The sequence below is a fragment of the Haliotis rubra genome, unplaced genomic scaffold (genome assembly GCF_003918875.1).
Source record: "Haliotis rubra isolate DU_JTF1 unplaced genomic scaffold, ASM391887v1 Scf1023, whole genome shotgun sequence".
Taxonomy (NCBI): Eukaryota; Metazoa; Mollusca; class Gastropoda; order Lepetellida; family Haliotidae; genus Haliotis; species Haliotis rubra.
Genome location: NW_025764919.1, coordinates 105,659 through 130,071, shown reverse-complemented (window position 1 = coordinate 130,071; position 24,413 = coordinate 105,659). Strand labels below are relative to the sequence as shown.

Sequence of the window (24,413 nt, the reverse complement as noted above, 5' to 3'; positions counted from 1 at the left end):
TCTATAATATCCCCTCCAACATGTCCAGGTCCTGTAAGTGTTGACCGATACTGTGTGGGAGCACCATGTGTCAGTCCTTGAAGAACACAACCCTCTGGCTGCTTGTATGGACAAAGTTTCATCATTCCTCAGCTGTTAGTGATCATTTGTATTCCTTGAATGTGAATAAGGTTGTTTGCTCTATTTTGTATTTTGTTTTGTTACAGGAAAGGACCCAAGGACGATTGAAAGAGCCAACTTGTTGAATGTGTCCAAACTTATTGTGAAGGAACTGATTGACTCTTCCTTGGCTCATGGGCGGATGTTGGATGATGACCATGTGCCACTACAGCAGTTCTTCGTGGTGCTGGAACATGTGCTTCGACATGGCCTCAAACGTATGTGTGTGAGTGAGTGAGTTTAGTTTTACGCCGCACTCAGCAATATTCTAGCTATATGGTGGCGGTCTGTAAATAATTTAGTCTGGACCATAAAATCCAGTGATCAACAGCATGAGCATTGATCTATGCAATTGGGATACGATGACATGTGGCAACCACCCGATCCCGTTAGTCATGTGTGTGAGGAGTTAATGCACAATGATGTACATACAAACTCCGATCTTTGGAGGAAGTGCCATCAAGTTCATGTCTGAGATTCCTGAGAGCTAAGTAGTGGTGACAATCATATCTGTCATGAAAATGAGTTTATATATCGTTGCTTTTAACTACACTTATGTCACAGTTATCAGTTAGCTATGTCAGCTGGGGTCGGTACCACAGATTTGAGGATTGTTTTCGATGTTGTGGTCCACGTTACAGCCTCTACTCAAAGGGTCCCTGTCACCCGTTTTGTTTTATACTTTATACTTGAGAGTCAGCAACAAGGTAGGGAGAATGCAATGATCTTTATCAATGATGCTAGAAGGAGAAGGAAAACATTGAAATCAATTCTTTTAGTGATCGTCTATGGTTCTTTGTGCTGTCTATATTGAGTACTTTGTCCATCCATATTTGTTATACCAACAGTTGATATATTTCAGCATGTGATTGTTGGGCCATAAGGTTGTGATAATTTTTTCAGCCAGGAAAGGTATTTTGCGAGATCGGAAAGAGTTCTGGGGTGTGCTGGAAGCTGTCGAGAAGTTTGCCCCTGAAGCAGGGGAGATAACTACAAGTGTGCGGGACATGCCACACATCAAGTGAGTGAGGGACTTCAGGGAACTACAACACTGATTTAGAAAGAGCATATTCATATGAGGGCCTCCTTAAACTTGCATTGAACTTAACTTTAATAAACATATTGACAAACATTAACTGAATTGTCAGTATTTCAGGGGTATGTATTTATACACTCTGTCCCATCATGTCAGGGGAACAGGTGACCCTGTCATCAGACACACAGCAATCTGCTGTTCACACAAGAAACCAGTAATCTTGATCCAGTTCTTGTTTCTTGGTTCATAAGCATCATATCCTTGCTTGGGGTAAACATCTGAAGCCTGCATCACTTCAGGCTTTGTGCCCACAGTAAGCTGGCATATTCCTGGCAGCCTGAAGCTAGACTCCCTCGTTCCCTCCCGCATCATCTGATGCACAGTCTAGTTGTGGTCAGCGAATCAAATGAGGCTGTATGTACATAATGGGAAGTCAAATGAGCTCTACTCCGTGCGAAACTTAGTGATTTTGTTCATTTTCCAAAAGAAAAATATTGGCCACTTAAGAGGTCCCAGTTTTCTGAAATGTCTCTATTTCATCTAAACCTGTTCCCATCTATAGACAGGCATCCTAGGTCAAGTTGAGATGCATTAAAATAAAACCAGCTGCTCATTTCTTTGTGCACGGCTACTGAGCAAAGGGCTACTACAATTATGTTGATTACCCCTGGTTTGAGACTGGGCCAGTTTTGTTTGGTGCTAATCATTGTTCTCCATTAATCATGACTGACTGTGTTGCAGAACGCCGCTGGGCCGAGCACGAGCATGGATCCGCCTTGCCCTGATGCAGAAGACTCTGGCTGACTACTTCAAGATCATGATAGAGAAGAAGGATAATTTACTGAGGTGAGCAGACAAAACAAGAGCTATTTGGGGTTTGGCAAGATGGTTTACACGTGCATGTAGGTAGTCCCAGAGTGTGGGGATTGTTTCTAAGTGTGGCTTAAGTCATGATAGTTCATCATGTCTGCAGGTAGTGCCAGAGCGTGGGGATTGTTTCTAAGTGTGGCATAAGTCATGATAGTTCATCATGTCTGGAGGTAGTGCAGAGTGTGGGGATTGTTTCTAAGTGTGGCTTAAGTCATGATAGTTCATCATGTCTGTAGGTAGTGCAGAGTGTGGGGATTGTTTCTAAGTGAGGCTTAAGTCATGATAGTTCATCATGTCTGTAGGTAGTGCAGAGTGTGGGGATTGTTTCTAAGTGTGGCTTAAGTCATGATAGTTCATCATGTCTGCAGGTAGTCCCAGAGTGTGGGGATTGTTTCTAAGTGTGGCTTAAGTCATGATAGTTCATCATGTCTGTAGGTAGTGCAGAGTGCGGGGATTGTTTCTAAGTGTGGCTTAAGTCATGATAGTTCATCATGTCTGCAGGTAGTCTCAGAGTGTGGGGATTGTTTCTAAGTGTGGCTTAAGTCACGATAGTTCATCATGTCTGCTGGTAGTCCCAGAGCGTTGGGATTGTTTCTAAGTGTGGCTTAAGTCATGATAGTTCATCATGTCTGCAGGTAGTCCCAGAGTATGGGGATTGTTTCTAAGTGTGGCTTAAGTCATGATAGTTCATCATGTCTGCAGGTAGTCCCAGAGCATGGGGATTGTTTCTAAGAGTTGCTTAAGTCATGATAGTTCATCATGTCTGCAGGTAGTCCCAGAGTGTGAGGATTGTTTCTAAGTGTGGCTTAAGTCATGATAGTTCTGCAGGTAGTCCCAGAGTGGGGGGTTGTTTCTAAGTCGTGATAATCTATCATCAAGAATGATGGCCAGGACTCTGTGACTTCTTTCCTTATTTTTGTAATGTAAATTAATGAACATGGTTTAATAATTACATTATCAGGCCATACTTGTCATGTTATTGAAGCATGGTTCCCTAGGAAGGAGGAACAACAGTGAAGTGATTAGTTCCATTGGCGTATATAATTCTTGTGACACATGTTTCAGTGACTACTATGAAAATGGGGCTTTGATGATGGAGGATGAAGGGATGGTGATAGCCGGACTGTTGGTGGGGCTCAACGTCATTGACTGCAACCTCTGCATCAAGGAGGAGGATCTGGACCAGCCGGTCAGTAAAAACTTACTTCTTTTGTCAGGAGTGTAATCAAACAGTCAGTCTTCTTGCATTTCTTTGTTTCGGCAGATGAAATGTAAGTGGATGTTTAGGTTTTAGTTAGACCAGGTTGTAGGTCCTGTGGAACCAACAGATCTATAAATAATTGTTGTATTAGATTGTTAATATATGTTAGTACAACTTTGATTTGTACAGTGTGCCTGATAACTTCAGGAATTGCTGTTTTCTAGAGGATGTTCAGCAACTAAAATGTGAATGACTTAAGTGTTGTTTTGTATTGAAAATCAATGACAAAATGAACCAGGTTACTGGGGAAAACAACTGCGGTAAACAACTGCTGAAGGACCATTATTGAAGAGAATGCAGCAGATATGCACACGAAGTTAACAGTAAATACACTAAGGTGGAATACATAACTGTTCTGTAGTTATGAATACACAATGAGAAAGTTACGGAGAAAGTGTGATCCCGAATGTAACATGTGCTACATGTTCCGCAGCTGGCAAAAGGTTGCTTGGTTCAAGTGGACAGGCTAAGATAGGCTAGGATAGGAAGTCTGCAAATCTGCTGTTGGAGAGATTTGTTCTAGAGCTCAATGTTGCCAAAATACATCAGAGATGTGTCACAGTGTTTGGCGTGGGACAGGGTCCCAATATGTACCTTGGGTGCATACATTTCTGGCTCTATGCTATACTTACAAGTGGGTTTCTCTTCAGATGGGTGTGATTGACTTTAGCTTGTACCTGAAGGGAGGCAAGTACAATGGCGACAACGATGATTCAGAAAGGTGAGGAAGCTGATGTTTGTTGAATAGTTGCTTATTGTGTCAGGTTTGTGTTACTCAAACATTGCAGTAGTTACTGTAAATCATGAAATCAATATGGCGAGCCTTGCACCTTGAAATAATAAGATAACTCATCAGCAAACAATAACACCATGACTGTAGTCTTGACAAGGTTATCAAGGGCAACACGCAATCATGGTGGGCAACCTCTTCATGAAACTTTTAAACAAACTGACACTTGACACAGTTCAAGCTGGTGAGGAGCCCTGTCTAAACATACCACTGAATTACATCATGTAATTGAACAATTGTGTACTTGACACAGTTCAACCTGATTGTTGTAGCTCGGAAGGCAAGTCAAAAATGGCAACCATTCTGGATCAGAAGAACTATCTGGAAGAACTCAACAGACACCTTAAGTAAGTGGATAGATTTCCCTGTGTACATATCAGTATTGTTTCTGCTTGTAGTGACCTGTGTTCTGGTATTGACCTCCCTATGCCTCGGACCCGTGAAGATCCAGGGTAGTATAGGTCTGCAGCAACTCATGCTTGCCACAAAAGGCGACTGTGCTTGTCGTAAGAGGCAACTAATGGGATCGGGTGGTCAGGCTATCTGACTTGGTTGACACATGTCATTGGTTCCCAAATGCGCTCAGATCGATGCTCATGCTCCAGACCCGATTATTTAGCTGGAATATTGCTGAGTGTCTGGTCTAAACTAAACTCACCTTTACAGACCTCTATGCCTGGAATGACCTGTGTCGGTATTGACCTCCCTATGCCTGGAATGACCTGTGTTCTGGTATTGACCTCTGTACGCTTATAATGACCTGTGTTCTGGTATTGACCTCTCTATGCATGTAATGACCTGTGTTCTGGTATTGACCTCTCTATGCATGTAATGACCTGTGTTCTGGTATTGACCTCTCTATGCATGTAATGACCTGTGTTCTGTTATTTACCTCTCTATGCTTGTATTGACCTGCATGCTTGTAGTGACTTGTGTTCTGGTATTGACCTCTCAATGCTTGTGTGGGGTGGGGTAGCCTAGTGGTTAAGGCATTCGCTCGTCATGCAGAATACCCGGGTTCGATTCCCCACATGGGTACAATGTGTTAAGCCCATTTCTGGTGTCCCCCGCCATGATATTGCTGGAATATTGCTAAAAGCGGCGTAAAACCAAACTCACTCACTCACTCTCAATGCTGGTAATGACCTGTATGGTTGTAATGACCAGTAATTATAACGTAAACATTCCCTCTGGATTATGGTAGCCTTATTCCTGTGGATTCACAGAATACATACAGAAAATCAAAAGAAATTTTAACTCTAAGTCATAGCTATTCCTAGTGGTATACCTAATCTACCGCTGAGTTATCTCCCTTGATCCTGAGATCACTGTATTGTTCTCCTAGAACCCTTCATAATTTTTCTGTATGGTCCACATGCATCACATGCAGAAAATCGAGTGAAATTTTCATTTCAAATCAAGTCTTCAATTCTTCATATGTAGGTCAATTACAAATCGCATTCCATTTAATATTCAATCGCATTGCTGTTTTGCATTTATATTATATATATTTCCAACGTATTTAGGGTCTGAAGTTTTCCCGCCCTTTTTGATTGACAAGTATGGCGCAGAGCAAATGTTTACAATGTCAGAAATTCATGGCGGATGTTGATCCCCACTCTCTGCGTGCTTCCTGTTATAAAGACTTACCTTGCTCAATATCAGATCGATGCTTATTGTGTCAGGAAATGTCGGAAGAAGATTGGTTGTTGATGGAAAAATCTCGCTCCCTAGTTAGGAAGCGTAAACATTCATCGTCATCAGAATGCTCTATGTTGAAGAAAGTTTAGGGATTTCCGCCTTTATCTATAAAATCTGTCTCATTCTAGATCTAAATCAAAAACCTCTCCCCAGTTGGATATAGCTGCGTTCTCAGAACTTTTGGCGGGATTTAAATCCGATATCCAGGCGGCCATGGATAAATCTGTACGGGATATGGAGATGAGGAATAACGAAAAATTTGATCGCCTGTCAAGACATTTGGAAGATCTTGTATTACCCGGCAAGACGGCAGACAGCCGTAGGGGCTTGGTGGTCGATGGCAAGAGCCGGGAGCCAAAGTCCCTTCCTACGGAAACCAGGGGTGCTCTGACTGGAAAAAGCGGTTATCACGCCCTGGCGTACATAGGAGGCCGGTCCCCACAGGGGGAGAAGCCTAGGGCTTCAAGCGACGGGGATGGAGTCATCCCAGCCGGCTCCAGATCCGGGGTGACCGTGGCTCAGGCCATACATCCCGCATCCTTTCTCCCCGGGAGCCAGTCATCCGTGGCTGATCCCTGTCGCATAAAGCCTGCTACCTTCTCCCACGGGGAGACCAGGCGGCTGAGTTTCACGGGTCTGACTCGGCTCAGACGGCACATGATTCCCGCCCCAGCTCAAGCCAGGCCACTGGATCGGCTGCTATGGATAACGGTGTATCAACCCAGCAGTCTGATTTGCACAGGCCTAGCGGTTCAGAGGACACGGCTAGGTTATTTAGACACGGACAATCCGCCCTTAATTCCGTTAGTGTCTGATGTGACGGATCAGGAAGATTTATCGGTGTATCCTTTTTCACAACCGGAGTTTTCCATGAAAGAAGGCTTGTTGACGGTACATCCTATGGGCATGTCAGCACAGGATTTTAAGCCGGGCTGGTCATTTAAAGAAAAGCTGGAACTTTTGCACGGACTTTATCCTAATACTCTACCACCACCGTCGGACGAACAGGAGATAGATATTCGCGTGGAACTCAGATTATCAGGTTGTCTTCCCCCAGAACGGATGCCCAGGCTGTCATTACCACATTCATCATCACTTAAGAAAGTGTTGGAGAATTACAACTTAGGCCTCTCCAAGGCTACAACTTGAATTCTTTGCCTACGGTTTCTAATAAACCCATTTATTCCATTCATGATCATGTTATCCCTGCCAATCAACCAAGTTTAGACAAGGACTTTAAACAGTTACAGGATGCTAGAGGCTCTCGTGAATATGCACCGTTCTGTACCTTCAAGAATTGTAAGGAATTAGATATGGCAGCCTGTTCGCCGATTGATACCCTATCTTATTCAAACTGGTTTTCTGCGGGAGTTCGTGCTTTGCTCCCACTGATGTTTCAAGATTATACGGTAGTTAAGAAAGACACTTTGATTTCCATGACTGCTCAAGAGGTGGCGTTAGTGCATTCCTTTCTGGATGTAGTTTATCAATCCTTAGCCGATGCGATGGCGAGTCAAGTGAATATATTGGCGACTTACAGCTATTGAGCGGCTAGATTCAGTGAGGAATTTACCGGATGTTTCAAGGGATTTTCTATTGCACCAGCCTTTGGAATCGGATAACACCTTTAATGGACAATGTCAACAGGCTATTGAAGTCTAAGAATTGCTTAACGTTAAAGAGATGCCTTTGACATCAAAGGAACTTGAATCAACCGAAATATTGACTCAAGTGACACAATCTCCAGTAGGGGTATGTCAGATTGGCCCAATACTTAGACAATTGGAAACTAATAACATCAGACGAGTGGGTCCTGTCTGTAGTGAGCAGGGGGTTTATTCTTCCTTGGCACAAGCAACCTCCAGTGACTTGTTTTCCAGAGGGTCGTCGGTTTTGTCTTCAAGGCCAGCGTTTAGCGGGGGCAAACGTAGCAATAAATCAGCTACTGGAGAAACAGGCAATCATAGAACTTCCTCCAGGGGATGAGACATGCAGGTTTTATTCACCGGTATTCCTAGTCCCCTTGAAAGATTCGGATGAAATGCGCATGATAATAGACTTGCAAGTGTTGAACAAGCTATTTTTGAGTCCAAAGTTCAGGATGGAATCAATTGCAAACCTACGCACCTTGATTCGTCAGAAGTTTCTAAGTATAGATCTAAAGGATGCGTATCTATTCATCCAAGATCTTGCAAATGCCCAAGATTTGCGGTGAACGGTCGCAGGTTTTAGTTCAGGGTGCTGGTGGTTCACGAAAATAATCTCCCCGATTCTGGCTTTTCTTCATCAACGAAGGATTGCGATACACAGCAATCTGGACGATTTTTTGGCAAGGAATGTGGTGACAGCGGTTCTCATGAAGCAAACCAACTTTATAATCCAAGTGTTTACACATCTGGGTCTAATAGTTCATCCTACCAAGTCAGAACTGGTCCCTTCTACGAGAATCAAGTTTCTGGGAGCAATCTTTGACTCAAGAGCAGGCTGTATTTATACTCCTCAGGATCGTTGGGTGGAAATATCAACCATGATAACCAATATGTTACAGACGCCAACTGCATCAGTTCGTTCATGGATGTCCCTTCTAGGATCTCTCACTTCAATCAAGGATTATACTGTAAGAGAAAGACTAAGGTTGAGAATCCCGCAGATCTGGCTCAACCAGTCTCGGATGGAGGACTTGGAACTGCTCATAGCCTGTCCAGACAGAGTCCGAAGGGAGATTATGGTGGACGGTGGACGTGAATATGTTGCCAGGAGTTTCATTACATCCTCGTTTACCGGATCTGACACTTTATGCGGATGCCTCGAACACGGACATTTGGCAAATTCAAGGTGTGTGGAATCTGTCAGAGGTGAATCTGCATATAAACTGTCGGGAGATGTTAGCACTGTTGAAAGCGATTCGTTGCGTGGGGAATCGCTTGTACGGGAAGAGTCTCATGTTAGTGTCGGACAATTCTACGGTAGTGGCATACATCAACAAACAGAAAGGTACCAAATCTCAACAGCTCCTCGGGATCACTCAGGATCTGTATCAAACAGTGGACGCTATAAATTGTTTAATCAGAGTGCGCCACATTCCAGGTCGGAAGAATCTCGACAGGACACAGTGATCTCGACCGAATGGACTCTCAAGGAAGAGGCATTCGATTTGATAGGACAGAAGTGGGAAATTCCAAACATAGATTTATTTGCGACTTCCAGGAATTTTCGGATACCAACGTTTGTGAGTCCAGTACCGGATCCATTGGCATAGGCAGTCGACGCCCTATCCATATCATGGGAGGGGATGATGCGTTTCCTCCGTTCAAACTAATTCCAGAGGTTCTGTTAAAAATTAAACAACACTACTGTCTAGTTTATAAGTGGCACCAGCGTGGCCTGCCAGACCTTGGTTTCCCACCCTACTACAACTATTGGTGGACAAACCTCTATGTCTTCTGTTGTGGCACAATCTAATCAGTCAACCCAAGTCCAACAGACTTCACAAGAATGTCAGGCAACTTGCGCTACACATATGGAAGCTATCTCAAGGTCACTCAGGAATCAGGGATTGAAGCTACCAGAGCTATTTCAGGATCCGTTAGACCTTCCACAGCTGCCTTGTACGATGCTAAGTGGCGACGATTCATCCAGTGGAGACATGAGTGTGGAATCTTGGATGTACCTGTCACCATTCCAATGACAGCGGATTTTATCTTGTTCCTAAGAGAACAGAAACATTTGAAGCATAATACTATTGAGGGATATCGATCAGCTATTGCTTCAGTCATGGATGTTCAAGGTTTATCTTTGGGCTCGGATACATCGCTTCACAAAATGATCAGATCTTTTCAGATTAAGGATATATTGTCTCCAGCAATATTTCCTAAGTGGGATTTAGCGTTAGTACTTAGTTGACCTGGCATCTACAGGGACAGCATGTAGCCAGACAAGTTGACATGGTAAGAGAATTTACATTTAGATATATCACCTAACCGAGCACAATATGGACAGAGTTCTAACTTCTGAGCTATGGTTGATGGCTTCACGTTAGAATATGATTATGAGCTCAAGGTGGTTACCTAAGGTTAAGTTGAACACAATTATAGTCTAATGATAGTTAACCGGAAGTGACGTCATAGAACCGGAAGTGACGTCATACGACCGGAAGTGACGTCACCCAAACTAATTAGCATTACATCATAGAGATTGTCTCTAGGAACCGGAAGTGAGGTCATTAGACCGGAAGTGAGGTCATCAAACAGGAAGTGACATCATAATTACCGGAAGTGATGTCATAAGTTTAAGGAATATTATGTTTAATGACACAATTCGGGATTCGAATAGAATCATTATATATTCATAGGAATCTAGCATAATCCGGATTTAAGGAGTTAGGAATTATATAATTCCTACTAATACAGATGAGGATAATCATGATATCTATCATATCAACCATAACTATAGGAAGTTAGAAGACTCTCCATCTCTGGGAATGTATTCCCCCACTGCTACTGACCAATCTGGAGATAAATTATTTATCTCTGACTAAGTCATAGTTATTCTTTGGAGGTTGAGTCATCAACTCTCAGTTAGTGGTATAGAGGGTAGTATCTTCCAAGGGTAACCCTCCTTCCTTACTTGGGATTCAGGCTACCATAATCCAGAGGGAATGTTTACGTTATAATTAGGAACAATTACATGTATTGTTAGTAATTGTTAGTAAACTTACCTCTGGATTATGGGGAGTAGTTCCCACCCTGTGTCCTCCCCGCAAATTTGTCCTTAGAAAATGTCATTGATGTGTTGTTTTTTAGAAAAATTATGAAGGGTTCTAGGAGAACAATACAGTGACGTCAGGATCAAGGGAGATAACTCAGGGGTAGATTAGGTATACCACTAGGAATAGCTATGACTTAGTGTTAAAATTTCTTTTGATTTTCTGTATGTATTCTGTGAATCCACAGGAATAAGGCTACCATAATTCAGAGGTAAGTTTACTAACAATTACTAACAATACATGTAATTGTTCCTGTTCTGGTATCGACCTCTCTGTGCTTGTAATCTTGAGATAATTGTTCTGGTATCGTGATAAAACATACATTGTTATATTCCGTAGAGGTGGTCCTTTGTCAGCCAGAGAGAAATGTTTTTTTAAAGATAAATGTATGAATGTTCTGAATGATTATAAATAACTTGGCATATTATTTACCCATACGCTGAATCTGAATAAGTCTGTACTTATCCTGGCGAGGCGAGCCAAGAAAGCTCTTTTACAACTTCACTCTGTTGTTCCTATGCTCGGTCTTGTTCCACCGACTATTTACTTCAAATTATTTGATTCTCACATACAACCGATTTTACTGTATGGATCTGAAATATGGGGTTTTAAAGAGTATTATACTATAGAAAAAATTCATTTGCTTGCCTGTAAAAAGTTTCTAAATGTTTTGTCAACACCAAATGCTGTGGTTTATGGTGAATGTGGGAGGTTTCCATGTGGGAGGCAGTACATATCATGTTATTGTCATCGTTTAAAATACTGGTGTAAAGTAATTAATATGCCTGAACATCGTTTACCTAAAAAATCCTTCAATATGCTTTTACATCTTGATTATCTTGGAAAGAATAACTGGACATCTCATATTTGCACCTTACTATTTAGATATGGTTTTGGTTGTATTTGGTTATCACAGACAGTTGGCAATGCAAATATGTTTATTAGACAGTTCCGTATGCGGGCTATTGATATGTTTAAGCAGGAATGGCATTCAACTATTAATGAAACTTCAAGATCTGATTCATATTGTCAGTTTAAGTTGTTGGTTGAGCCAGAGTCTTATCTTGCTCACCTTCGCTTCAGAAATGTTTGCAGTGCTTTTATACGTTTGAGATTAGGCCTTAATGATTTATTAATTAACCGTGGAAGATACGTTTTTATGGAAAACAACCAAAGATTATGTCCATTCTGTTACATTATTGAAGACGAATTCCATTTTATGTTTATTTGTCCTGTATATGAAAATCTCAGAAATAAGTATCTACCGCAACTGTCTTTATCTCAAATCAATGTTAATCTATTGTCTTCCTTACTTTCCTGCAAAGAACCTCCAAAACAACACAGCCCTATTTATTTACAGTGCATTTTTGTTAAGAAAAGAATTGATTAGTTGGAAAGTTGATTATATATGCCATTGTTAATGTGTATCTTTTTTGTATATGGGCCTATGGCCTTTCATACAATAAAGAATTGATTGACTTCATACAATAAAGAATTGATTGACTGACCTCTCTATGCTTGTAATGACCTGTATACTTGTAATGACCTGTGTTCTGGTATTGACCCCTCTGTTGTTGTAATGGCCTGTGTGTTGCTTGTATTGACCTCTCTATGGGTGTAATGACCTGTATACTTGTAATGACCTGTGTTCTGGTATTGACCCCTCTGTTGTTGTAATGACCTGTGTGTTGCTTGTATTGACCTCTCTATGCATGTATTCTGGTAATGACCCGTGTTATTCTAGTATTGGCCCTCTCTATGGGGTGTAATCTAGTATTGGCCAGTGTATAGTGTATTGGCTTCTATATCCTTGTAATGTTTATATTACAGTGCAACTGTGACCAACCTCCAGCAGAAGATGGAGCACCTGCAGACAAATAATGCACTCATGAAAGAAGATCTCGCCATCGCCAAAAACAGCATTCTGACTATCCAGGAGGAAAACGACATTCTCCGCAGAGAGCGGGACGTAGTGACTGAGGGTTTGCAGAAACAGATGGAGGTATGGTCATTGCACCAGTCCTTTCTGGAGTTGTTAGAGCATGCCACCTTATTTATATCAGTGTTGATGATGGCTGCAGTTGGCTGGGTAGCTGTGCAGAGTAATGGAGACATGGTGCCTCTAAGGATTAATTTACTTGGATTTACCACGATTCATAGTTATATCATTATGTCACATCTTCTCTCTTCCATAATGAAGATTCCGAATGATAATATATGTCCCCTTTGCTGGTCATAGACAGTGACGGTTTGGGTGGGTGGTCGGACTCGGTGACTTCACTGATAATGTGTCCCTCTACCCAGACAGTATAGATCACACCATTGTTAAAGTGTCCCTCTACCCAGACAGTATAGATCACACCATTGTTAAAGTGTCCCTCTACCCAGACAGTATAGATCACACCATTGTTAAAGTGTCCCTCTACCCAGACAGTATAGGATCACACCATTGTTAAAGTGTCCCTCTACCCAGACAGTATAGATCACACCATTGTTAAAGTGTCCCGCTACCCAGACAGTATAGATCACACCATTGTTAAAGTGTCCCTCTACCCAGACAGTATAGATCACACCATTGTTAAAGTGTCCCTCTACCCAGACAGTATAGATCACACCATTGTTAATGTGTCCCTCTACCCAGACAGTATAGATCACACCATTGTTAAAGTGTCCCTCTACCCAGACAGTATAGATCACACCATTGTTAAAGTGTCCCGCTACCCAGACAGTATAGATCACACCATTGTTAATGTGTCCCTCTACCCAGACAGTATAGATCACACCATTGTTAATGTGTCCCTCTACCCAGACAGTATAGATCACACCATTGTTAATGTGTCCCGCTACCCAGACAGTATAGATCACACCATTGTTAAAGTGTCCCTCTACCCAGACAGTATAGATCACACCATTGTTAAAGTGTCCCTCTACCCAGACAGTATAGATCACACCATTGTTAAAGTGTCCCTCTACCCAGACAGTATAGATCACACCATTGTTAATGTGTCCCTCTACCCAGACAGTATAGATCACACCATTGTTAAAGTGTCCCTCTACCCAGACAGTATAGATCACACCATTGTTAAAGTGTCCCTCTACCCAGACAGTATAGATCACACCATTGTTAAAGTGTCCCTCTACCCAGACAGTATAGATCACACCATTGTTAAAGTGTCCCTCTACCCAGACAGTATAGATCACACCATTGTTAAAGTGTCCCTCTACCCAGACAGTATAGGTCACACCATTGTTAAAGTGTCCCTCTACCCAGACAGTATAGGTCACACCATTGTTAAAGTGTCCCGCTACCCAGACAGTATAGATCACACCATTGTTAAAGTGTCCCTCTACCCAGACAGTATAGATCACACCATTGTTAATGTGTCCCTCTACCCAGACAGTATAGATCACACCATTGTTAAAGTGTCCCTCTACCCAGACAGTATAGGTCACACCATTGTTAAAGTGTCCCTCTACCCAGACAGTATAGGTCACACCATTGTTAAAGTGTCCCTCTACCCAGACAGTATAGATCACACCATTGTTAAAGTGTCCCTCTACCCAGACAGTATAGATCACACCATTGTTAAAGTGTCCCTCTACCCAGACAGTATAGATCACACCATTGTTAAAGTGTCCCTCTACCCAGACAGTATAGATCACACCATTGTTAAAGTGTCCCTCTACCCAGACAGTATAGATCACACCATTGTTAAAGTGTCCCTCTACCCAGACAGTATAGATCACACCATTGTTAAAGTGTCCCTCTACCCAGACAGTATAGATCACACCATTGTTAAAGTGTCCCTCTACCCAGACAGTATAGATCACACCATTGTTAAAGTGTCCCTCTACCCAGACAGTATAGATCACACCATTGTTAAAGTGTCCCTCTACCCAGACAGTATAGATCACACCATTGTTAAAGTGTCCCTCTACCCAGACAGTATAGATCACACCATTGTTAAAGTGTCCCTCTACCCAGACAGTATAGATCACACCATTGTTAAAGTGTCCCTCTACCCAGACAGTATAGATCACACCATTGTTAAAGTGTCCCTCTACCCAGACAGTATAGATCACACCATTGTTAAAGTGTCCCTCTACCCAGACAGTATAGGTCACACCATTGTTAAAGGCAGTCATCATATATAACACCTGTTATATTTGTGTAGTAGTAGAGTAGCTGAGTGGGTTAAGTGTCTAACTTTGTGTGCTGGCGATTAGGTGCGTGAGGGTGTGGGTTGGAATCCTGGATGGGACTCAACCCAACTAAAGTTCTAGAATCTGTACTTTACAGAGAAAGTACACTCCCAAATATAACATATGTTACATTTGACCACTTTCTAAATGGTATTGTGTATTCAGTCATCAGATAGCTGGAATATTACTAAGTTTAAACAACAAACAATCTGTTACCCATTATGTTTTGTTTTGTTTTGTTATTTTGTAGGCACACAAATATAGTATGACCAGAAATTATTGAGAATTTTAGGAATATGTTTAATTGGATTTCTAGTATAAACAACCTTGACCAGCTATCAAGTGCTTGTTTCATTCAAGAGAGACAACTCTGTTAATCCTTTTTCATTAGTTTGTGAAGAGTTATCCCCCTTTGTTTACTTGCTAGCAGACGACATTTTCAGTGATCCTCAGTATGGATGACTTTAGAGAAGAGGAAGTTGATTTTAGAATATTATAACAAGGACATCAGATCAGCTAAAGTGATTTCAAGTAGAACAGGCATCCCTTTGTCCACTGTTTATCGTGTTTTGAAAAATATTGCAAATGGATATGGCATTCAGCACCAGGGAGGCGCAGATAGGCCCAGAAAATTGACTGTCAGTGACAGGAGGCGGCTTGGTATTCTTGTTTCTAAAAACTAACGAAGGAGTTTAGAAAACTTAAGGCTGGATATGATTGATAGAGGAACTGTGGCTGTCTGTAAGGAGACAATTAGAACTGAGCTGCATGCAATGGGTTGGCAGAAAAGTCGAGGAATTCCATCACCGATCATGAAACCTGAACAAAAGGAGCGAAGGTTGAACTGGTGCTTACAGCATAGAAATTTTAACTGGGACAATGTGATTTTCTCAGATGAAAGTTCTGTGTGGCTGTTTCCTAATACACTGAAATTCTGGACCAAACAAACTGAAAAACCTTTGTATCAGCGCGCCCAAAGTACAGTCCGAAATTTAACGTGTGGGGTGGCATATCTGTGTTAGGGGCAACTCCCCTCTGTGTATTTGAAGGGAATATGAACAGTGAGTGGTACTCAGATATTCTCAAGGGATATTTACTTCCATCTGCTCACGTGTTCTATGGAAATGTTTGTTTTTTCTAGCTGGACAACAACCGAAAACATTGTTCAACGCATTCATAGGCCTGGTTTCGGACCCAAAATATGACATTATTAGATTGGCCAAGCTATAGCCCTGACCTAAATCCAATAGAAATGTTTGGGGACTTATGAAGGAAAGTGTCAATAAGAAAAATCTGACAAATATTGCTGAAATGAAAGAAGAGGTGGTCCGATATTGGGACAGCATGGACCATGACTTTCTAACTTCTTTGATCAGTAGTATGCCCCGCTGCATTGAAGCCTGCATTGCTGCCCATGGTGACTTGACAAAATACTAACTATTCACCTGTCTTTGAGTCTGGAGTTATGTTCTGCTAATATTCACATTTAATCGTGAGTAATGAGTGAAAAAAATATATAAAATTACAACCTTAAATTCTCAATAATTTCTGGTTGTACTGTACTTTGTATGCAATGGGTTTTATCATCTTATCACAAGATGGCTTCATGCAACAGGGCTGTATTCTATTGATACGACCTTCACTTAATTCAGAAAATCTAACAGGGTACTTTGGTTTCATTTGATTGTGAATTTCACTTCGGTCTGTTGATTTTATAGGCAACCAAGCAAGACATTGATGTGGAGCGTGAGACATATCAGACAAACCGGGCAGGGCTGGAGAGCATGTACACTGGCGTAAAACAGCAGCTCGAAGGAGAGACCGAAATGAGGCTGGTGAGTTGTCAGGGGACAGAGGAGTGGTTAGTGACTTGTCAGGGGGACAGAGGAATTGTTAGTGACTTGTCAGGGGGACAGAGGAATTGTTAGTGACTTGTCAGGGGGACAGAGGAATTGTTAGTGACTTGTCAGGGGGACAGAGGAATGGTTAGTGACTTGTCAGGGGGACAGAGGAATGGTTAGTGACTTGTCAGGGGGACAGAGGAATGGTTAGTGACTTGTCAGGGGACAGAGGAATGGTTAGTGACTTGTCAGGGGGACAGACAGAGGAATGGTTAGTGACTTGTCAGGGGACAGAGGAGTGGTTAGTGACTTGTCAGGGGACAGAGGAATGGTTAGTGACTTGTCAGGGGACAGAGGAATGGTTAGTGACTTGTCAGGGGGACAGAGGAATGTGACCTAGTGACTTGTCAGGGGACAGAGGAATTTGAGTCAGAAGTGACTTGTCAGGGGAACAGAGGAATGGTTAGTGACTGGTTAGTGACTCAGGGGACAGAGGAATGGTTAGTGACTTGTCAGGAGGACAGAGGAATGGTTAGTGACTTGTCAGGGGGACAGAGGAGGGGATGGTTAGTGACTTGTCAGGGGGACAGAGGAATGGTTAGTGACTTGTCAGGGGGACAGAGGAATGGTTAGTGACTTGTCAGGGGGACAGAGGAATGGTTAGTGACTTGTCAGGGGGACAGAGGAATGGTTAGTGACTTGTCAGGGGGACAGAGGAATGGTTAGTGACTTGTCAGGGGGACAGAGGAATGGTTAGTGACTGAGGAATGGTGGGACTTGACAGAGGAATGGTTGGTGACTTGTCAGGGGACAGAGGAATGGTTAGTGACTTGTCAGGGGGACAGAGGAATGGTTGGTGACTTGTCAGGGGGACAGAGGAATGGTTAGTGACTTGTCAGGGGCACAGAGGAGTCATTAGTGACTTGTCAGGGGGACAGAGGAGTGGTTAGTGACTTGTCAGGGGGACAGAGGAATGGTTAGTGACTTGTCAGGGGGACAGAGGAATGGTTAGTGACTTGTCAGGGGGACAGAGGAATGGTTAGTGACTTGTCAGGGGGACAGAGGAATGGTTAGTGACTTGTCAGGGGCACAGAGGAGTCATTAGTGACTTGTCAGGGCACAGAGGAATCATTAGTGACTTGTCAGGGGCACAGAGGAATGGTTAGTGACTTGTCAGGGGCACAGAGGAATCATTAGTGACTTGTCAGGGGGACAGAGGAGTGGTTAGTGACTTGTCGAGGGGCACAGAGGAATGGTTAGTGACTTGTCAGGGCGACAGAGGAATGGTTATAGTCCGTTTGGCTCAAAAGCGGACCGATGAATTGCAGTCTAACTCAAAACTGATAAACATATACTCAATGAAACGCTCATCATAATCAAAACATCAGACCAACTCTGAATTTATGTCCTGAAAATAAAAAAGTTGTTTAACAAACTATCATTAAAATCTTGACACATTTCACTATTTGTTACGAGGGAGGAGGGCAAAGACAGGAACAGCCAGGTGTCGGGAGCACATGCACAAGTGCCGACAAAGCTATTGATTCATTTACCTGAGCTGTGCCGTATCCATCCTTTCTCGCACACCTGGCTGTCCCTTTCTCTGCATTCCTCCCTCATGCCAAATAGTGAACTGTGTAACTATTTTAATGGTAGTTTGTTAAACAACTTTTTGACTTGTAGGACATAAATTCTGCTAAAAACTCACAGAGTTGGTCTGATGTATTTATTATGGGCGGTGTTTCATTGAGTATTATATGTTTATCAGTTTTCGAGTTAGATCGCAATTCATCGATGTGCTTTTAAACCAAATGGACTATAGTGACTTGTCAGTGGGGTCACAGATGTGGCTGGTGATTTGTCAGGGGGACATAGATGTGGCTGGTGAGTTGTCTAGGGGACACAGATGTGGATGGTGAGTTGTCTAGGGGACACAGATGTGGCTGGTGTGTTTGTCAGGGGGGGGACACAGATGTGGCTGGTGAGTTGTCAGGGGGACACAGATGTGGCTGGTGAATTGTCAGGGGGACACAGATGTGGCTGATGAGTTGTCTAGGGGACACAGATGTGGCTGGTGAGTTGTCAGGGGGACACAGATGTGGCTGGTGAGTTGTCAGGGGACACAGATGTGGATGGTGGATGGTTGTCAGGGGGACACAGATGTGGATGGTGAGTTGTCAGGGGACACAGATGTGGCTGGTGTGTGTTGTCAGGGGACACAGATGTGGCTGGTGAGTGGCTGTCAGGGGACACACAGATGTGGATGGTGTGTTGTCAGGGGACACAGATGTGGATGGTGAGTGAGTTGTCAGGGGGACACAGATGTGGCTGGTGAATATGTCAGGGGACACAGATGTGGATCATGGGCAGGGGGACACAGTCTAGGGGACACAGATGGATGGTGGTTGTCAGACACACAGATGTGGCTGGTGTGTTGTCAGGGGGACACACAGATGTGGATGGTGTGTTGTCAGGGGACACAGATGTGGATGTGGTGAGGTGTCAGGGGACACAGATGTGGGATGGTGGTTGTCAGGGGGACACAGATGTGGATGATGTGGTATCAGGGGGACACAGATGGACACAGATGGTGGGGGACACAGATGGTGATGGTGTGTGATCAGGGGGACACAGATGGGATGAGGATGGGACACAGATGTGGATGGTGAGTGTCAGGGGACACAGACACAGATGTGGTGACACAGATGTTGTCAGGGGGGACACAGATGGACTGGTGAGTGTGAGAGGACACAGAGTGAATTAGTCTCAGGGGACACAGATGTGGATGGTGTGTTGTCAGGGGACACAGATGTGGATGAGTGAGGGTCAGGGGACACAGATGTGGATGGTGAGGGGACACAGATGTGGAATGGTGATGTTGTCAGGGGACACAGACACAGATGTGGATGGTGTGTTGTCAGGGGGACACAGATGTGGATGGTGACACAGTTGGTCAGGGGACAGGGGACAGATGTGGATGGTGTGTTGTCAGGGGGACACAGATGTGGAGAAAATAGGTGGATGGTGTAGTGTCAGGGGGACACAGATGTGGATGGTGTGTTGTCAGGGGGGACACAGATGTGGATGGGCAGTGAATTGTCAGGGGGGACACAGATGTGGATGGTGAGTTGTCAGGGGGACACAGATGTGGCTGGTGAGTTGTCAGGGGGACACAGATGTGGATGGTGTGTTGTCAGGGGGCACACAGATGTGGATGGTGTGTTGTCAGGGGGACACAGATGTGGATGGTGAGTTGTCAGGGGGGGACACAGATGTGGATGGTGTGTTGTCAGGGGGACACAGATGTGGATGGTGAGTTGTCAGGGGACACAGATGTGGATGGTGTGTTGTCAGGGGACACAGATGTGGCTGGTGAAGTTGTCAGGGGGACACAGATGTGGATGGTGTGTTGTCAGGGGACACAGATGTGGATGGTGTGTTGTCAGGGGGACACAGATGTGGATGGTGTGTTGTCAGGGGGACACAGATGTGGATGGTGAATTGTCAGGGGGACACAGATGTGGATGGTGTGTTGTCAGGGGGACACAGATGTGGCTGATGGTGAGTTGTCAGGGGGACACAGATGTGGATGGTGTGTTGTCAGGGGGGACACAGATGTGGATGGTGTGTTGTCAGGGGGACACAGATGTGGATGGTGAGTTGTCAGGGGGACACAGATGTGGATGGTGAGTTGTCAGGGGACACAGATGTGGATGGTGAGTTGTCAGGGGACACAGATGTGGATGGTGTGAGTTGTCAGGGGACACAGATGTGGACACAGTTGTCAGGACACAGATGTGGATGGTGTGTTGTCAGGGGGACACAGATGTGGATGTGAGTTGTCAGGGGACACAGATGTGATGGTGAGTTGTCAGGGGACACAGATGTGGATGGTGATTTGTCAGGAGGATGGATGTGGATGGTGAGTTGTCAGGGGACACAGATGTGGATGGTGAGTTGTCAGGGGGACACAGATGTGGATGGTGAGTTGTCAGGGGACACAGATGTGGATGGTGATTTGTCAGGGGGACACAGATGTGGATGGTGAGGTTGTCAGGGGACACAGATGTGGATGGTGAGTTGTCAGGGGACACAGATGTGGATGGTGAGTTGTCAGGGGGCACACAGATGTGGATGGTGATTTGTCAGGGGGACACAGATGTGGCTGGTGAGTTGTCAGGGGGACACAGATGTGGATGGTGAGTTGTCAGGGGGACACAGATGTGGATGGTGAGTTGTCAGGGGGACACAGATGTGGATGGTGATTTGTCAGGGGGACACAGATGTGGCTGAGTTGTCAGGGGTCACAGATGGTGGTGAGTTGTTAGGGATGACACAGATGTGGATGGTGAGTTGCCAGGGGGTACACAGATGTGGATGGTGATTTGTCAGGGGTGACACAGATGTGGATGGTGATTTGTCAGGGGTGACACAGATGTGAATGGTGATTTGTCAAGCGCCACCACTGCTGAAGACATTCTTGAAATCTGTGATTGTTTCAGCTTGTGTATCTGTATGCTATCAATGTTTACAGGATGTAGAACGTGAGCTGGAGCTCCAGATTGGGATGAAGACAGAGATGGAGCTTGCAATGCGGCTCCTCGAGAGGGACATCCATGAGAAACAGGACAGCATTGTGACACTTCGTCAGCAGCTGGACGAGATCAAGTCCATCAACCAGGAGATGTACCACAAACTGCAGGTGAGCGACACGTGACAGGTGCCCCTGTCACATGACATGAACACTGAGGTGGCAACATGTGCCCCGCTGCATTTAACTTGTAACGTTACACAGTAAACTACTGCTGTCTGTGTATACAAAGTTATGCCATGTTAATACAATGTAACTATGTGCCATTTTGAAAGTGGATCTGGGAATTTTACACAATGATGCTATTTATCACTGATGACGTTCAGCAGCCCTGCCATTGTGGACAAGTAAATTGCCTATACTACTCCCTTGTTGTTGTGTGGTGGTATAAACCTACACCTGTGTATTTGTCGCCCTTCACTTGATGCTCAGTTAATGAAGTTAAAACATCATAATCAGTGACAACCCCACTCGGACTGCCGGATAAAGGTTCCATTTGACACCTGGTGTCTCAGATAATTACTCAAACGGCCGGTATAGAGGAAAAGTTATCAGGGCAAGTGATTTTACATGTGCCACTTTACCGGAGTACACTAGCAATTTTAAAGTTATTTCCTCCCCTGGCATGTTATGTGATGTGGAAGCACAGCAAGAGAGGAATTATCAGTTAAATTAAAAGAAACATTGATCACAGGATTAACTACATTGACTGATTAATCACTGTTATCTGGCACAATGGATCTGTCAAAGGTTTGTTTATGTATGTAGGTTTACTAAGGCAAACAGAATACACCAATAGCCTGTTGTAGATGGTGGTGTAAAATATATTTCCTTTGTTCAAAGTATTAACCAATAGTATGGTGATTGATTGCTGATTGTTGTCTAACCAAAAGAGTTTTTTAATGAACAATGGACATCATGAAAATAGTTGTCACATGTGCTATCTCAGCTGACCAATGAGACCTTAGATGAATGTAGAAAAATTTGGAATGCAAGATATTACAGTTATTTTACAAATTCACCTAAAAAGAAGATCAGCTAAAAAGATTAGTGAAGCTCCAAAGTGAATAAAGACAAAATATTAGACAAATTCTTCTAGAATTAGCCAGATAAGCCATAATAAAATAGATGGACATATGTTGCCGTCAGTTTGTGAAATAACTGAAATATGATCAGAAAGATAACTACATTTCCCTATTAATTCCACGATGAAACTTAATTCACCTTTATTGATCAGTGTGAGGATACACCTGTATACTATCAATTTCACTTGCTGGGAGGACCGACAGAAGTTGCGAATCAGTCAAGAATTCTCGGATATCATCCAGGTACCCACAGAGAAAACATGTGTAACAATTGTTCTGGATCAGTGCCCCTTTAAATATGGCAAAACATCTATGGCTTGTTGCATGTGTTTCTTAACACACCTTTGACACTGAACTGAACTTTTATCTAGGACTTGATGATCTGACACCTTGATTTAATATAATCAAATGTCCTCTGTACATTTTTTTCTTGAATAAACTTGTGGGATGCCATGCTGGAGAGTACTGAATCCTATTGTGACATGTTACAGAAAGAGGTAGTGACGGAGTATGCTGAAGTAGCGTGGTAAGTCAGTAGTTCAGCTACAGCAGTAAGGAGGCTAAGTCACAGCTTCAAGTACTGGATTACTGTCTTACGGCTCAGTTGTTGTCCACCACTGCAGCGCGGAACAGGGAACTATGTATTCAGCAGCGTCCGTATGTTTACATGTACGTCACAATTCTTCTTAAAGCAATATCTCATGTCTTCAATTATGTCGACAGCCTACATTGGGGGATGACACAGACACCAGTCAATTTGGGTGACCTTTGCCCTTATTTTAAAGGTCACCACGATACATTGCCCACTTTTCAAACTTATGTAAACACAATATCTCGTAAAAAGTCGCACCCAATGTCTTCAATTATGTCGACAGCCTACATTGGGGGATGACACAGACACCAGTCAATTTGGGTGACCTTGACCTTATTTTAAAGGTCACCACGATACTTTGCCCACTTTTCTCATAAAAAGTCACACCCAATGTCTTCAATTATGTCGACAGCTTACATTGGGGGATTACGCAGACATTAGTCATTTCAGGGTGACCTTAACCCTTTTTTTCATGGTCACATGACACTTTTCAAAATCTTGTTAACGCGATAACTACATCACACAAAAGGTAATCTTCCATGAGACCAAAAGATAAAAACTAGTAAATAAGTTATATTTCATTCTTCGTTAGTGGTGGGCCATATTGCCATGTTAGTGGCAAACACTCGTTATGTTGTGATCAATGGCACTGATGTGTTAAACACATGCAAATAGTCAGGATGTGTGCCCCTTCCCTGTGATCTGCATTGTTCCCCGGCCCTCCTTCAGGACAAGGGCTGTACCAGTTGCCCCAGGTAGCACCAAATTTAGGGGACCAGTTAACTATTTTCAGCCCAGGACATACTTCATCCCGTGATATTGTTAATTTTCACTTGTTGTGTGGAACTTGTGTCACTTCTTTACTGAATAACTGGTTCTAGTACATTTCCACTGAGGACTTTCTGTAAATGTCATGTCACTGGACCAAGGAGAGCTCAATCTCTCACAGAGCTCGTCACAGATTGACACAGCAACACACACAGCCTCACATATAGAGTTGTGCTGCTACACATAGCCTTACCAATAGCTTGACACTGTTACAGACACTATTTGACACACCTGCACACACAGCCTCACTTATAGAGTGGCACTACTCCACACACAACTTTACACATAGCATGACACTACTGAACACAGCCTCACATATAGCATGACACTACTGAACACAGCCTCACATATAGCATGACACTACTGAACACAGCCTCACATATAGAGAGGCACTGCTACATAGCATGACACTGCTACACACAGCCTCACACATAACTTGACACTGCTTCACACACAGCCTCACACATAGGATGACACTGCTTCACACATAGCTTGACACTGCTTCACACACAGCCTCACATAGCGTTACACTGCTACACACAGCCTCACACATAGCATGACACTGCTACACACAGCTTCATACATAGCTTTGCACTGCTACACACATCCTCACACATAGCTTGAGACTGCTTCACACACAGCCTCACACATATCATGACACTGCTACACACAGCCTCACACATAGCATGAC

General features: G+C 43.5%; 1 protein-coding gene across 3 annotated transcripts in view; it reads left to right on the top strand.

Annotated features, from left to right (window-relative positions):
• LOC124271131 (RUN and FYVE domain-containing protein 2-like) overlaps window positions 1-24,413 on the top strand; it is an 88,707-nt gene that overhangs the window by 22,179 nt on the left and 42,115 nt on the right. For all 3 annotated transcript variants that reach the window (XM_046706215.1, XM_046706202.1, XM_046706208.1), the window contains exons 2-10: window positions 207-377; window positions 1,063-1,180; window positions 1,937-2,041; window positions 3,131-3,254; window positions 3,977-4,047; window positions 4,389-4,463; window positions 12,413-12,584; window positions 16,504-16,620; window positions 21,161-21,328. In XM_046706215.1, the coding sequence (XP_046562171.1) occupies window positions 207-377; window positions 1,063-1,180; window positions 1,937-2,041; window positions 3,131-3,254; window positions 3,977-4,047; window positions 4,389-4,463; window positions 12,413-12,584; window positions 16,504-16,620; window positions 21,161-21,328 (1,121 nt within the window). The remainder of the gene's footprint in view (window positions 1-206; window positions 378-1,062; window positions 1,181-1,936; window positions 2,042-3,130; window positions 3,255-3,976; window positions 4,048-4,388; window positions 4,464-12,412; window positions 12,585-16,503; window positions 16,621-21,160; window positions 21,329-24,413) is intronic.